This window comes from Falco cherrug, chromosome 14 (assembly GCF_023634085.1).
Source record: "Falco cherrug isolate bFalChe1 chromosome 14, bFalChe1.pri, whole genome shotgun sequence".
Classification (NCBI taxonomy): Eukaryota; Metazoa; Chordata; class Aves; order Falconiformes; family Falconidae; genus Falco; species Falco cherrug.
The window spans coordinates 15,994,746-16,012,017 of record NC_073710.1 but is presented as its reverse complement, the minus strand read 5'-3'; the positions used below and the strand labels follow the sequence as shown (position 1 = coordinate 16,012,017).

Below are 17,272 nucleotides of genomic sequence, written 5' to 3'. Positions count from 1 at the left end.
CAGGGCAGCTCAGCGTCAACACACCCTGTCTGGCTTTAAGCGAGATAGCCTGGGTACTTAAAGCAGCCCAGGCTTGGTTACACAGAGCTCTGTGTGAGCTGATTTATTCCCTTCCTTGGCTGCTAGAGATGAAATAAGAGGAAAGCACTTCATCAAACGCAAGAACGGCTATGAACTGCTAATACAAAAATAGCAAGCGCAGTCCTGGGAGGTGCTGAGTGAAAATTTCAGTGAAGTGGGAAGTATTAATGACATTGTACAGTATGCCGGCCAGGGCCATCAAAGTGCAGAGTAAATTCTAATTACTCACATTCAGGAAGGACTGACTCAAACACAAGAGTGCTGTTTAATGTGCTCCTACCTGCTAGGTGCAGGCAGACCTAAATTCAGCCTACCCATACAATGTTTAAAAGGATCAGGGATGCTGTGAGACCTATTTTAAAAGGCTCTGGCTTTCATAGCAGCTTACTGCTGCTTTGCTGCCAACCAGCTCAGAGGCCAGGAAACAGGTATGTATCTGCTTGAACCAAGGTCTGTAGGACGACCAAGGAAACTGACAACTCACCTTACAAAAAAGGGTTACGAACAAACCAACCTGCTTTCAGTCTGAATAAACCAGGCCAAAGAGAGATTTGATTCTGAGCTTGTTTTAGCCATAAACACATACACATCACACCAAAAAGATGTGAAAGAAGTGCCCCAAGAGGAAAGAATAGCTAAGTTTAATCAATGGGCAACACTAGCAGAACAACAAAGATACATTAACTGGCCACAAACAAAGTCTGGAAACTGAGAAAGATTTCTCACTGAGCAAGACTAAGCAGAGAGAACGTGAAGAGATGAACACATAGGGTTTTTTGGGGGGAAGAAATCTGGTAATTCTCTTCAAAGGGTTCCTATATGCTGACTTGTGATAGCAGGTGACTAGATTTACTAAGGAGTGCCAGTTCTTTGTCACATAAAATATCGCTACTTCAGTGATTGCGTTTGGAACACATCCTCAAATATCTGCAATTCATGCAGGGGAGACACAATAAAAAAAAGAGCGTTCCTGCCAAGCAGTAACCAGTCCTGCCAGGATGACCCAAATCTGTTGCCAAGTCAGATTTACCCTTCAAATTCAGACATGAGAGCTGTATCTGTAACTTACTCCGCTTGCACTTCTTCCGCTGCTGAGCCTGAAAGGGAAGGTCAGATCACAGCTTCAGGACACCAATCGATGCTCCTGCACAAAAGGCAGCTTAATTTTCGCATCTCTAAGATTGAAATGCTGAAGAATTGGCTAATAACTCTGCCTTGCGTCTGAGGGGTTACGCGATGAAATTGCACAATCCTGGTAAATGACCCAAGTTTTGTGCTCTAAATATTCAGATAGGAAGTACATAAAGAGCAAACAAATAAGGACATGGGCATAATGGCTGTATCTCACACATATAAATCCCTGAAAGAATTAATTTTCCAGGTAGGTATCATAGAGAGAGAGACTGCATTTATTAAAGCTAGAAGAGGTGAGACAAAAGATTTTGCTCTTTTGGTTTTTTGGTGTTTGGGTTTGTTGGGTTTTTTGGTAATACAACAGTCCTGTATTTATACTAATTCAACCAATCCAGAATACAGTTTTCAAATTTACATTATAAAGTTGCTCTTAAAGTTATTACTTTCATACAAGCCTGTGCTGTGACACGCACTGAATGCACTGACTTAAACAGACTTCATGTTAAAGAACTAATTGCTGCATACAGCAGATCAGTCCCAGCAGGGTGCATGCTACTGTTCAGTTTTCTTGGTGTATTTTCTTCAGTTGCCACTTTGCTTCACTTAAAAAAAAAAAATTTAAAAAGGCGTGGGAGTATATTTGTGAAAGGAGCTACTCCATCATTGTCTTGCAGTCATTTCCAACATTACAGCATTTTACTGCTAAGACAGGCCAATATGTGTCCTACAGTAAGTCATATGTTCTTGCACACTTGTATTTCTGAGCATTAATTTTTATGCATGGATAACAGAAAGTTTTTGAAGTTCAGTGTTAGCTGACTTCCTCCTTACTTTAGCAATTGGTTCAGAAGGACACTTAAACATTTCTGTAGCTTTATGCATTTTAATTCTACTTGTATTACACAATTTTATCTTTTGTTAATTATCAAACTGCCCTGCCACTCAATCAAACTGGTCAAGCAGAAGTGTTAAGCGTCCTGCCAAACAGAGGCCTGAAAGGGAGCGTGTAACAACCACTGTCTTGTTAGATCTTGGTCAGTAGCGGCTTGAGCAATGATAACAGAATCTCAGGGCAGAGTATTAATTTCTCATCAAAGTCTGACTGAATCATGTAACGCAGCTGTGAGCCTGTACCACGCTTTCCTAGAAGGCCCCTAAAATTTCTCCAGCCTGCTTCACTGTCCAGGTGAGAGCTGAGAGTCAGTCTCTCAACTGCCCACCCCTACCTCAAGAGCAAAAGAGGAAAACCAACCCAACCCCAAAGCAGTCCTCTTTCCAAACAATCGAGATCAACAAGCCAGCCCCAGGAAACAAAAGCAAATACAACCTTTCCTTTCAACCCCCCCTTCTAACACTGCAGCAGCGCCTCCTCTTCAGATGGAAGGCTGCAATATACCAACAGTGTCAGCAGCAGCACAGTTTGTGAGTGTCCACCTCTCTCCTCCTGGTTGAGGTGCTTCTTTACAACCAGCCACACTTCCTACCGTGAACAGGGAAGACTGCACGGTGCCCTGACCTTTCAGCTGAGTGGGTGGCAGGGAGTGTGCTCATTTGGTATATGGAACAGGATTCAAGTGTCTGTTACAGACAGGTACACGAGACTTTTTTTCAAGATATCTTGGTGCATTTCCTTTTTTTCCTACATCATCTTCTGATGTCCCCTGGAACTTCTGGAAATAAACAAATTGACTTACCTAAAGCATCCTGTCAGACATTAAGGGATACCTTCATCTACCGATCATACCCCAGGCACAGAGGGGAAGACAACTGCTATGGTTACCTCACTACCAAAATATCTATAAACAAAAATAAGGCCGCATAAATAAACTGTCAATACATAAGTAGAGGTCCCGGAGAATTTTCCCTGTTTCCATTTATTGAAAAAGCTGCAAGATCCTCCTGAAGGAGACTGGGGAGCCAGAACAAAGAACGTCACAAACATTTATGAAGCAACAAGCTCTTTTTCAATAAACTGCCTGAAGCAGCTAAAATAATGATCTTGCATAATGAGAAAGGAACAATTACAAACTTCTAGTCCCACAGGGAGCCTATTGTCTCATTAAAGTGCTCTGGAATTTCTATGACATTTAGAAACAAACTGGACAGGTTTCCCAGTTGCTGAAAGTGGGAATGGTTGTTGTATCTATTAAAGCAACAGCACAAAAAATACCTCTTCCCATACCAGTTCTAACGCCAGTTTTCTGGTTTATTAACCAAGAACCTTGTGAAAATGATTTGTTTGATTGTGGCTGTTAAATTTTTCAAAGAATTAACAGACACTATTAGAGTGGTTTAAAGGGTAACACAAATCCCTCTGAAATCTTTATGTCTAGTTAGCAGAAAGGAAAAAATTCCATGCACCTCCAGTGATATTTCACCTGTAAGACCTATCAAGCAATGGGAAAAGACTTTCCTTCCCAGTTCTAGCTATACATGCTCTTCCCTTACAAGCAACAACAGGCTGCATGCGGCACTCTCCCCTGTGACACAGCAACAAGCTCCTGTCCTGCAGGCCAGCCAGCCCCGTCTCACTCCTAGGTACGGTCTTGTCCTGTATCACATACAGACCTTCATCAGTTTTTGGCCAACCTGACTGTTCTGCCTGCATCTCTGGTCCTTCCCTTGGAAATTCTGTTTTACTTAATTACTTAGCAGGTGATGGATCTGGTGTCTCCTTGCTCCCCTCAGAGAAGATCCACAAGCAGCCACAGCAGAGAACCAGTCAAAAACTGCTCACTGACCATCTGCAATAAAAGAGAGTAAGCCAGCAGCTCCTTACAGGAACAGCCCAGCACAGAGGTTGGGCACTAGTGAGGAAGACTACCTAAGAGTTGGTAGAGCATTAACAGTGCTTCAGGAAGAGAAGAAAGAAATAACAGAGGCAAGTGAGGTTAGAAATAGGAAGGGAAAAAGGAATAAAGACATTTAGCAAGAACACTTAACAAGGAAGATGAGTTAACTTTCTCTAGATACACGCATCCGTGCAGGGATTGCAGCTGGGCGTTTCGCTCATTCTGTGTGCTCAGCCTGGGTCCGTATAGTGTCAGCTGGGCAAATGGCTTTATAGCTAAAGCTGAGCCTTCAATTCCTGCAGAATACACAGTCCCCCTGAATGTGTGGTCTCATGTTGCTTTTACAGTCCTAAATTCCACATGAAAAGATTTAATATTAAAGAACAATAAAGTCAGCCATAACGCTCTAGGTTGTACTGTGTCAAAGCATAATACGATTATAAATTCCATTCATTTACGGAAGTATTCCAAGAGGACCATTTACTGCAAGTAGGATTATCGTTAGCTAAAAATACTTTGTACAGGGAACCCATGAATTTATTCCTCTGATTACAGCCTTCTTTTATATGAGAACCTGAAAGAAGTTCTAAGGGCACAGAATTAGGGATAAGGTGTTTGGCGCTGCCCACCAGACCTCAGCAGACAACAGAATATTAATTTAGCATAAATAAGGCACCGCAGGAAAACAGAAGAGGTACTCCAATTCGAAAGGCTGAGATCTGCTAATGTTCTCAGGTTGTAAAATCTGTCTTACGGAAAAAGACTGCATAATTTCAAATGTAAACAAACAACCCTGTCAGCATCTTAATATTTTGTACAAGCTTAAATATTTTCCAAAAGGAGAGAGATTTTCTTAAAAAGTCAGCATTTTCTTTTACCAGTTCCTTGAACCATCTTTTATTTCATTGTACACCCTGGTATTCCACTGAATTCGGCCTACTGTTGTTTTGCCCATGCAACACAATGCCTCCTTACTAATAATCCAAACTATGACACGCAGCAGCCACCACTAACTCTTAACTCAGCATTTGTATATTTTCCTCAGGGTTGGCATGATAATGCTTTTCCTTACTTTTAATCTCTCTACAAAAAAGAGGGAAAAAAAGAAGAAAAATATCTTTCACAGAGAAAGCATCACGCACACTTGCACGTGGTACCTGCAGGAGTATTCCAAGAGGGCCATTTACTGCAAGGGGGATTAGTTACCTACAAATAGCTCATGCAGCGAGTGCATTTATTTATTCCTTTCATTACAGCCTTCTTTTACACAGAAGAAGTACAAGATACATAAGTTCAGGAATGCAATGTTGGGAAAACACTTGGTCCTTGATCTCTGACAACCAATTAAGAGGGTTTTGGAGGAGTTTTGGGGTAGAGTTTATTGTCACAACGTTTTTATTTCACCAAAAGCTCCTGCCAAACATTCACATCAGCGTTTTGATGGGGAAACAGACGCAGTTCCTCCCACTGCAATGCTAATACAGGGAAGTCTGATATCAAATCAAACTGCAAGGTCTGGCTCATTTCAGAAATCAAGATGCATCAGACTGCTTCAGTTACTTGGTGACAGGAAAGTAAGTAAAGTTCCAACTTACCACCCCACCTCCTGCTGAGTGAACCAGCACAGACATGCCTTCTCTTAGGTTAGCAACTTCAAAGAGCATCATGTAGGCAGTTACAAAGTTCATGGGAAACGCAGCAGCCTCAGAAAAACTCATGTCATCTGGGATCTTGTAGACAAATTCTACTGGGGTACATACTACTTCAGCCCATGCGTTGTAGTTTACAAAAGCCATGACTCTGTCTCCGATCTACAAAGAAAGAAGAAAACAACGTTGAGGATATGGCTGCAGTTGAGACTGGAGAGAGCAACCTGTAAGACCTGAAACTCTCCTGTTCAAGCTGTGGGTCACTGACTGACTGTGAAGATACCAGTGCTCCACATCTTTGGCAAAACAGCAGTTAAGCTGCTCAGCTCTGGGCTTTTACCATTTTTTTATTGTATTTGTTTAAGAAGTTCAATTTAACAAAAATACCCGAAGTTAAAGCCACCTCTTCTTTTTTGCTACACTGTGATGGAGCAGTCTTCTACCATCATTAATACAGATCACCTTTTGCTAGCAGAGCTCCTAAATAAAAAATGAGGCTGTAAGCAGTGAAAACAGCACTCTTACTGATAACAAGGAAATTTGCTTACACAAGAAAAAAAAAAAAAAGGAAAAAATATTATAATGATATTGATGAGACGCATGGAATAAAATCACATCTAAAATAATTTTCACTTTGCTTTCTCAGTCTTCACACTAATCAGAGATACTTTTCCTCTCTGTGGATTGAGAAGGGGAGGCCTTGTACTCTGGTAGATAGAACACGTGAAAGGGTTCAGAAACCACTCATTTAGAAGATAAAACCATCTGTATACACTCTCTGTTTTTATTTTCTTAGTAACTGATTCTACCAATACATTTCTGTGATTGGAATTTCTACAGCCACATGTCAGAGCAGAATTTGATCATGCAACTTCGTATCATCCACCTTAAACATAAAAAATATACCTCTGGATTCCGAGGCACTACTAAGCCTACAAAATAAACCTGTGAGGATCTGAAGAGGCAGTGAAATACTCTCTTTGAATGCAACGTTTCTTTACTCAATTTCTAAAATATACAGCAGTAATGAGTATTTCACTATGGAAAAATGAAGATTTTACGTTAATATTAGATACAATCAGCTGCTTCTAGGAACCTTTTGGAGGTCCAGGCACACCAAATTCACATGTTTGTATAATGGCCTTCATCGCAGCCTCAGATTCTTAAAGTGGAGATAGTGACTCCCCACAGATGGGCAAGAATAATAACAAGGCAGCTGGAGCTCCAAAGCTGCTGCGGGGGTACAACCAGACTTGGAAAGCAACTCTCTCATAGAAGTAGAAATTGGCCTGTGAGCAAACATTTGGCCAGTGTATATTAAACCCTTCACGGGCATGGCTCTTAAAAACTCTTGATAATGGCCTGTCACCAGCAGCACCTTTTCCCTCATCTTAGACCTCTCTGCCTTTCTGTAATACACCAAGAGAAGCAGCACCGTTACCCACTAAAGGATGGTGTCACAGTACAGTAATAAGGTAGGAACAGCGTCAAACTTCAGGTCTTGACGTTTTAACTAAAACAGCAGCTGTCCCTCTAAAATACCTTTGTGCATCTGCCTGATATTCACTATCTTACATTCTACTAATGCCCGCTAATCCTTTAGAAATACTACATGTTGTGCTTGGACTAGTTCAATGATATTCCACAGCAATGGAGTAAAGCACAACACTTTTACCTTCAGGCAAACGTTTATAGCACAAGCACATTTTGGTCTCCCGAGTACTTGTCATCACTTTGGCACTGGGATATCACGGGTTTGCTAAAAGCTAGGGTGCTGCTGACAGTTCTGAAGGGTTTGTCTCTTTGCGAATGAGGATGCTTAAACAGAACTGTCATTCCAATTTCACCAAGATGACTCCTCCTTTTGAAAAACACATTCAAATTAACAATGCCTCACTGGTAACCGCTCTGTGGTTCCCTTTTGCTGTTAGAGAAGCACCTAAAATCTAGTCTGCTAGGATTAACTAGTGAAGATGTTAATATGGCCTATATCCTTGCAAACAAGCATAAATGATTACCAAAATGAATGCAGAGAAGTCCCTTTTGTTGAGACTTTCAATCCCAAGGGATTTTTTAGCAATAATAAATTCCATATTTTACCACAAACACTATAAAGAGCTTGGCCATCATGTCAGATTAGGCCTTAGCTCCTGAGAAACATCCCCATAACTAGAAAGATCAGGCCTGATACATCTCAGCTCAGCAGAAATCAGCTTTTTATTTTAATGGAGAAGGAATAGGTATTACACCATTACTCCATAAAAAAAAGGCTTTCCTTCAACATAAAATCTGTTCTTACACATTGCTGTCAAAGTGGACTGCCATTCAGTGCTGTCACTTGTCATACAGTAATGCAATCACAGCAAATTAAGATGATAAATGGCTGGCAGTATCAGGTAGTACAGACTAAGGGTCTGTAAGACACGTTTTTCCAAAGCATGAAATACCCACAACTTTAACGTGGCTCGAACTGGGACTGATCTACAGAGGGAAAGAAGGTCAGAAGATGCACGGTGTGTTCTTTGCCATTCCTATGGACAGTGATAACAGCATCTGTCAAGGAGACCACAGGCAGGCATCTGGCATGCTCCTATTCTGTGCAAGAAATCCATACAGAAACCGACAAAACATTCTTCCGTCTTCCCCATGGCACATTCTCTCATTAATGGGTTCAGACAGCAGTTATTCTGAGTGTCAACTCTTCTTCGAGATCACTCAAACACTGCCACAGCTATGCAGATTATATGCAAAAAATTAAATACCATGGCTTATTTCAATTTCAGGGAGTAGACCAGACACAAACACGTTCTATAATCAGAACAAAGATAAAACTTTAAAAGAGACACAGTATATTCAGCCAGGTGCAATGTTATTCCAACAAGCACCATATGCTGTAGCGTCATGATGCCCTTCAAAAGTAGCAAGAACTTTTACACTGAGAATGCTGATCTAGAGCAGAGTCTTTCAATGCCCGTTTCATAGAATATTCTTTGATACGGAGCCTAACTGTAAACCACAGATACTAGAGTGGAACAACTGAAGCAGAGATTTCCAGACAGCAAAGTTATTTTCAGTTACTGTTTGTCAGAAAAAAACATTGGAAGATTTTGACTTGTTTCAAGGCAGATATGGGGCAGGAGGAGGTAAGTAGAGAAGTATCCTAAGAAAATCTCATCACTGAGACCCTACTAGAAGCTAAATTGACCATTATCTTCACTCAACTGAGAAATTTTACAGCTCTTCTAGAAGAAGCAAAATGTTACCTTTAAATAAACATATTTTAGGTAATTGCCTTCTTAAGATCAAGATACAGTAAGAATTCAAAAAATGTAATTACTTGGTGACATGACTGACTCAGCTAAGATAGGATTGACATGCATTAATGCAGTTTTTATTTCAAAATTTTCCCATCTACTTAGGAAATAAAGTGCAACATTGGAGGGAATACAGATGTTTAACATCAATAATGGAATAGGAGATAGGACAGAATGCTGTTTATATCTAGTAAGAGATACCACAGAGTACATAATACTAATTCTAACCAGTTAAGAAAGCTTTATTATATACATTAACTATTTGCCATTTATCACTATTCTGTTAGGTAAAATAGAACCTTTCCCCGAGCGATCAGCGTTATATACCCAGAACCAGGGTCCCAATTTTATCTGCGTCTCATGAATACACATGGTTGTAAGAAACAATGCTTATTGTAGATGGGGGTCTCATTAACTCAAAGTCAAAAACTGGAAATAGAATCAGCAGCACATGGGCTTTGAGGAACAGAGCAACAATGGCAGCAAACATGGCCAAGAAAAGAAACTTAACAAGTTAATTCAATTTGTTTTACTTTCTTAAAGCACATCAGTCATGATTTCCAGTTCCTATTTAGCCATCAGGATATGCACATGGCACAAGCGGCTTTTCAGGAAGGATTTGAAGGAGACAACAGTGGTAGCTTTAGAAACTAATTTAAAGGTCATTCTCATGCTTGGGAAGCAGCAAGGAAATATTGCCCTTTCAAATCTCAACAGGGTTGTGAAGGCTGCTGTTGCTGGCAGACCAGAAGGGATTAGGGACAATGTACTCAGTGAACTGGTGATTGCATAGTCTTGCTCTGAAAATAAAGAAAATATTACCTCAAATCCTTTCACGCTATCTCCAAGAGCTTCTACAATTCCAGAGCATTCAAATCCAGGAACAAGTGGCGTCTTAGGAGGGTTGTCGATATTCCCCTGTCGCACCATCAAATCAATAAAGTTCAAACCACTGCAAGACACAGCAAAAAAATAAAATCAAGACTATTACCATAGATCAAAGCAGAGGAGGAAAACTTGACCTGAGTGATGGGAAAGCCAGAAAACTTTCAGGGCAGCATTAAAAAACTGGACTCTACATCATATGAGGGACCCAGCAGACATTCACACTCCTCATGCGTGGAACGGACTGACTACGCTGTGCTGTACTGGCCTCGGGCAGAAGAGTACACGTGCAAGACAAGCACATCTGTTATTAGCCCCAAAGCTTACAAGCCTGTTTAGAAGTCACACATAGGAATTCACAAAGGGCATTTCAAAATTCAGCACAGTGAAACATTATGATTACTACACATGCAGCACTAGCTGGCAAGTAAACCCAGTTCCATTTCAGAAGAACACACCAAACCTCAGACGTTACAGATGTCCTAGGCCAAGAACAACCTGATGGAACTGCCCTACCTCTGATGTGACTCCAGGAACGAATCTTGTATTCATCCCAGGAGGGAGTCCAACCTTTGACATGAACTTATTAAGTATCAGATAGGCTGTTGCTTTAGAACTCTTCCTCCTGGATCACTTCTGTACACTTTTGCAAAGGTTAATTAGGTCTTTGGAGCCCTCAGTGTTGCTGGTCAATAAAAAAAAATTCAGGCCTTCCCCTGTAGTCTCAGTTTTGAAAAACTCTTGAAGCATCTTTCCTTTTATCTTTCACCTGCTATCCAATTCTATTAAGTAAAATTTTGTGAGTTTCTAGGCAGCCACAAGAAAAAAAACCCAAAAAGCAACCAAAAAAGGTACCATTTATCTACTATGTGTGTATACTGACTACTGGCACAAATGCCATACACAGTTAAAACTTCTAAAACACCTAAATAGCTAAAATATACTTCAGCATTAATCCATTTTTCCAAAACACAGCCCTGGATCTGTTAGCCAAAACTGCTCCATAACTAACTCCCCTGACTCTATGACAGCAAGCCCTACTCATGCGTATGATATCAGCAACTCCTTGGGTGCATAAAATTACTGATGTGCACAAGTACTTGTAAGATGGAGCGGAGCTTTAGTCAGATACCAGTCAAGACACAAACAGATTGAACAGACCCAACAAACAAGACAGAGTAGACATGCAGTGTAAGCACAAAGACAAGACAGCATTCATGAGACGCAGGTCTTGGGGGGGGGGGGGGGGTAAAAAAAAAAAAAAAAAGGAAATCCCACCAAATGTAATTATTTGTAATTGTGGTGGAGGGTTTAAGAGCAACCTGAATCCCCAACTGTTAGCTCTGTAGAAGCAAGATTATAATCATTTTTTGAAATCATGACTTTGACAATCTAGCTTGATACACTCAGGATAAAAAATTATTATTATTATTATTATTAATAATAATAATAATAATAATAATAATAATAATAATAAATCCAACCAAAAAATTCCCAACATGCTCATATGCAAAGCTCATAATGTTAACCATACATAAGGTTAGCAGGGGCTTAGCACAATTAAGCTGGGAGCTTTCAGATGATTTTGGAAAGGCCACTTCTTATCCAGTGGCTCAGTCCACCTCCTACATCACCACTGTTGATAATGAAAGAGAATAATGTTGATAATGAAAGAGAAATTCCAATGCCTGGAAGGCACTTATTTGGGGGCAAAAAACCCAACAAAACAAACAAACATAAAAACACCAAAACCAAAACACACCGCAAAACCAAAACCACCACAACATAACTGGTGGCAAGCACTATCTGTGTACATTAACTTCGGTGATGATCTTTCGAATACATCTTTCCATACTGTGGACATTTTACAAAAAGCTAATTTTCTACACGCTTGCAAGAAAGGGCAGCTGGAGGCAGAACTGTGATGCAGAAACCTATGTAGGAACATGCACCATGATGTCATAGCAAGGAGGCAACAAGGGATGGATGGATATGGCAAAGGCCATAGCTATCTGATAATGACATAAGATTACAAATACATTATTGCAGCTCTTTCAAGAGACATTCATTCTTACAAAATAACTTGTTAGTTTTTGAAAGGGCAAATACTCAGTTTTGCGTCTAACAACATATAAACAAAGGCAGCAATATCAAGTAAAACAGAGTTCATCTCTATTACAAAGAACTTGCAAGACTTGATACCGGAACAGGTGTGATAAGGAAAGAAAAAGGTATTACATACCTTGTGTATTTAAGTCACATGTTTTTATCATTTTATTGATATGTTATTATATATTGATAGAATATATATTAGATACAAAGAAAATACTGATATTATATATATATACTAGCCAGAACATAGAGTGTTGATCAGCATTGCTAATCACTTTCCAGAGAGTTTCTTCATTTCATCTTTAGTCTCTTATACGTATACATGTTGTCACACCCCTGTTACTGATCTCAAACGTGCATTTGTCCCACTCTTCACTTTCAAATAAGGGCAGAAATAAGTTGTTTTATTTTGTCTGCCAAATTTGACCAACCCTTATCAACACCCATAGACCTGAAAGCACAATTAAGCTGTATGGTAAAACCAGCAATTTTTTTTTTCTTTCAATGACCTGGAGAGCCCAAAGATGAATGGCTGGTTTAGTAACTACCTCCAAGACACCCAATCTTACCAAGTCCTTCACTGAGATTCAACCTACAGCATACACAGAAAAAGGAAAGCCTAGCTTTCCTTATTTCTAGCTGCACAGAACGACACAAGAAAATGTGTCTCATGAGGAGTGATGGTTTTAGAAAAGAAGTACAATTCATTTCTTGTACTGGGTACAGACCAGCATAGCCTGTTCTGGTGTGCGGCAAGAGAAAGTGACTTCTGAACTTTACGTAAGGGCATGTGCAGAGGGAGAAGTGTAAATGCAAAGGGATCCTGCGGCAAAAAGTGCACAATTTCTCGCAGTCTGTGTTTTTAATCCTAAATCAAGAGCTGGATGCAGATGAAGACAGGGAAGGATATGAATTACCAAGATCAATACATTGACATAGGGGTTCTGCAAGAACCATTCTGTGAAAGAGCAGGGATATTGGTGTGAACCACATGGACTATGTTACCTGTGTATAACTGGAGGCAGAGATTATCAAACATAGAAGTACCTCTGAATTTAACTTTCTAAGTCTGCAATGCTCTGCCTTTCCACCAATTTTGAGGATCTTGAATACTATTTTCTGTACTTATGGTTTAGCTTTGCTGCACTTTATTTTTTTTTTTAACTGTGGAAAGTCCTGCAAATAGAAAGCTGTATTCCAGACCTCTTTCACCATCAGACATCAGCCTGGTTCTCCTTGCTCTGTCCCATGCACTCCAGGATGCTCAACACCTTCCACTGCAAAAGACCAAATCATGCAGGCCATCCTTCACACTTTCGTATGGAGAGGTGCTGCTTTTGACCCATCTTACTTATTTCATTGTAAGACTGCACTGAAGTTAATTACAGAAGTTCACAAAATACAACAGAGTGAATAAGAGGACCACTGAGTTTTACATTCTTAAAATCCTTCCCCTTACCCCTGGCCCGCCAAATTCCTGACAATCTCTAACAAAAAAAGGGGGGGTGGGGGTAGACAAAGGTTTAAAATGGTCAGATCCTACACTTTTTTCCCAGAAACACCCACAGTACATGAACAAGGCTGCCTTTAAGAACAAAACTGATACACCGTCCTCTACTCTGCTATACTTGGGATTTCTATGATTTGCTACCAGTTTTTCAAAGCACTGTTATCTCACAATCGGAGTCAGAAGGGTCACTTCTGCCTCATTCCTCATGACGCACACATATAGCGGCACAAAGAAGAAATAATCGTAACAGAGAAAAGAAAAATAAAGGGGGTAATTACAGGATACCATTCCTTACTCACACACCCTATCTGAAATACTTCTTTGGTTTGTTCTAGCTACTTGTCTAAACAAACACAGCAATTTCAACTGCTTTGTCATTATCAATCAAAAATTATTTCAGGAAATATGCTGAAGCTGTGACTCAACTTGGACATCGATGGCTGTTCCATTTCTTAGTCACTGAATGAGGCTAACACATGACTCATCTCAGCTGACACATTTTCAATTGGATCATTGATATTCCAGACCTTCAAAAGAATTATTCATCTGGCTTAGCACTAACAGCAACGTATCCTCCATCTCCTCCATTTATAGTACCATACTACAAAACATATGCATACAATTCAACAGGTGTATACATATGATTCAACTGGTTTCATCCCCCAGTAAATGCAGAGATTCCACAGAACTTGCACTTACTACTGATACCTACTATTTATCATGCGTGCACACGTTCTTAGATTATTTTTCTCCATCAACTTGTGGAGAAAAATAATCACCATCTATAATGATGGTCAACTGCAAAACTGTTTCAACTAAGAACATAATTTGACATCAATATGCCTTTCTAGAGCAGCCCATCTTTGGTGCGTTCAGCACCGCACGCATTAACACGTGTGTACTACACCGGGCAAAGCCAAGACATTTTTCTCACTCAGTCTCCCAGACTAGACCGCAAGTCCATCATCATCTTGATCAACCTTCCACACTTCCAGACTTGGGTCAAGAAGATCAGCAAATTGATTTTGCCTTCCTTGGAAGCGCACTTTGGTGCCCTGATCGCATTTCAGCCTTGTGGCCGTTTCCAGCCAGGAATGACGCGCAGATGCTACACAGCCTACAGGCTCCTCTGGCATGATGGGAAGCTTCCAAAACACACACAGTACTGTGCAACCTGGCAATAACTATGAAGCAGTTGAGTGGGTCTACTGATGTCAAACAGCAAGCATGCAACTTGCACAGTTCACTAGTGATAACGTAACCCTGGGAAGCAACTGTGGTTGTAGCAGAGCTGAGTATTTCTATTTCGCAGCCAAGTGTTCCTTCGCAGGTAACTTGCTATTTGTGATACTATTGTTTTGATGAAAGTGGAATTCACAGAGGTACTGGAGCATGCTGTAACCCCCTCAGACATTTAAAGGACTATGTCTGCATGCTCAGAACATTTTAAGTTTTGCATGTTAAACTTCTGTTAACTCAATAGCTGGGGAAAAAATCACTTAGAAAACAACACAGCCTATTCTCAAATGGAATTACAGCCCTGCTTGACAGAAAGATGAGCTATCTAACAGCTGCTATGCTACCGTTACTACTTCTATTCACCTAGCAAGGAATTTCTTGCATTATCCGTTGCGAATAGTAAAGAAAAAATAAAAAAAAAAACACAAATGAGAATGCAAAAAATCTCAGCCCTTCATTTATTAGTCTTTATTCAGACTGATGGATACCACCATTTTACCATGGGCAACGCCTTGTGAGGGGAGCAAAATACTCACACAGGTCACAAACCTTTACGATCCCCATTAAGCACAGGCCAGAAAGCCCAGTGTCTGAACAGGCCAAGATATTCAGCTGCACTAACCTACCAGAATATGCCAGGATCTGAGGTACATGCACTGGATAAATTGGTACAAACAAGCTCACTGTCCCATACCAGCATAGTTTTTAATGCAAGTTACTTCTAAAAGAAACAACTCGGCCTTCACCTTGGAAATTATCTTCTGGAAGCACCATGTTTTCACATAGCAGAAGAGGACAACAAAAGATAAATCGCTGCCTAGGCAAAACTGGTTAAGTCTTTGGTACACATCAACTTGTGCACTAAGATCCTAACGTTGCTTCTGTCACTTAAAAAAAAAAAATCCTATTTTCATGAAGGAACATGTGCACTGAGAACCAGCTATCTAGGAAGAACAGTCTGCTCCAATTATCTGGGGAAAAAAAAAATAAAATTAGCCTTCTAGGAAAGCTCGTTTTGGGATGCTACCAGATCGCTAGCCACTTGTCAGCCGGGCACAGGCATTAAGCACTAAGTTATCCTCAGCTTCAGCTCTGCTGGCACACCAGCTCCGGAGGAAAACGATCCCGACCGAAGTAAGTGATTCCCAGGAGGAAAATAACGGCCAGCACCAGAGGGGTAAGGGGCAGGTGCTGAGCAACACACACAGCCGGGCACCCGCATTTCTCGGGAAGCGCACACCACCCTGAGCCCTGCTGGCTCTTCCCCCCATTTCTCCCTGCCGGTACCGTGAACATCAACGACCTTTTTTTTAGTATTTTTTTTTCTTCACTGCTGCTGCCGCCAGCACGCCGCCCGCCCCGCACGGCTCCGCGGGGGCTCCGCGCCGCGCCCGGGGGCAGCGAGCGGCGGCGGCGGCCCGAGCGGGGCTCCCGCCGCGGGGGAAGCCACAAGTGAGGGAAGTTGGCGCAACGGCCGCCCGCCCCGGGGCTCGCCCCGCGCCCCGGCATCCCCCGCCCGCCGCCCCCGCGCCCTGCCGAGGCCCGGGGAGCCCCGCTGCGGGGAGAGGCGGCCGCGGCGGGGCAGCCCCCGGCCCCCGCCCGCCCGAGGGGGCCCCCGCCGCCCCGCCACCGCGCCCCGAGCGAGGGAGAGGGCGAGCGGCGATACTGGACCAGGCTTTGACGCGGATCTTCAGCTCCCCCTCCTGCGGCTCCGGCATGGCTTTCTTGGACACGCGGAGCTTGTTGAGCCCGCCGAAGGCGGACAGCACCACGGCTCTCATCTCCTTCGTGTCCCCAGCCCGCAGGCTGCCGGCGGCGCTGCCCTCGGCGCCTTCCTTGCCGCCCTCCTTCTCGATCATCTGCTCCGTCTCCTCCGCCCGCTGCGCTCCCTCCTTGGCCATGGCGGGGCTGCGGCGGCGCGGCTCCCGCCGGCTGCTCCTGTGCGAGGCGCGGTGCCGCCGTGTGGAATGGCCGCGGGCGCGGCGCGGAGCGGCACGGAGCGCTCGGCCCGCCCGCCGCAATGCACCGACTAGCGGCGCAGCGCCATCCGCCGCCCCGGCGCGGAGGGAGGCGGCCCCGCGGCGCCCCTCGCGGGTGCCCTGCCCGGGCCCGGCCGCGGCGCGGGAGGCGAGGGGCCGCCGGCGGCGTCGTGAGGGCGCGCCCGGGCCGCCGCCGCGCCGAAAATCGCACCTGTCGGCCGGGCGGGGCCGGCGCTCCCCGGAGGCGGCCTGGGGCGGCCCCGCGCCCGGCTGAGGGGCTGCCGAGGTGGGGCGCAGCCCCGCGCCTCAGGGCTGGGGCGGGCGGGAGCCGAGCGCCCGGGAGCCGGCGGCCGCGGCCTGCCCTTGCCCCCTCCCCACCGAGCGGGGACCGCGGCCGGCGGCGCTCCCCCCCGCGAGGCGAAGCTCAAAAATGCCCCCACCGACGCCCTGGTCTCACGCCCGGGGCACAGCCCGAAGCCCCCGGGCGGGCGGCTGGGCAAGCTGGGGCAGGGGAGAGGCTGCCAAACCAGGCCGGGCTCCCTCAGACGCCCCCATCCCTTCCGCGCCCCACCTAAGG

At 43.4% G+C, this 17,272-nt stretch overlaps 1 protein-coding gene across 1 annotated transcript in view; it reads right to left on the bottom strand.

Moving 5' to 3' along the window:
• The window catches only part of VAT1L (vesicle amine transport 1 like), a 64,117-nt gene extending 47,287 nt beyond the window's left edge, over positions 1–16,830 (bottom strand). Inside the window, exons 1-3 of the mRNA XM_055726956.1 lie at positions 16,388–16,830; positions 9,793–9,922; positions 5,603–5,818 (exon numbers count right to left, since the gene is read on the bottom strand). Of these exons, the coding sequence (XP_055582931.1) occupies positions 5,603–5,818; positions 9,793–9,922; positions 16,388–16,617 (576 nt within the window). The 5' untranslated portion in view covers positions 16,618–16,830. The remainder of the gene's footprint in view (positions 1–5,602; positions 5,819–9,792; positions 9,923–16,387) is intronic.
• Between the last annotated feature and the right edge of the window lie 442 nt (positions 16,831–17,272).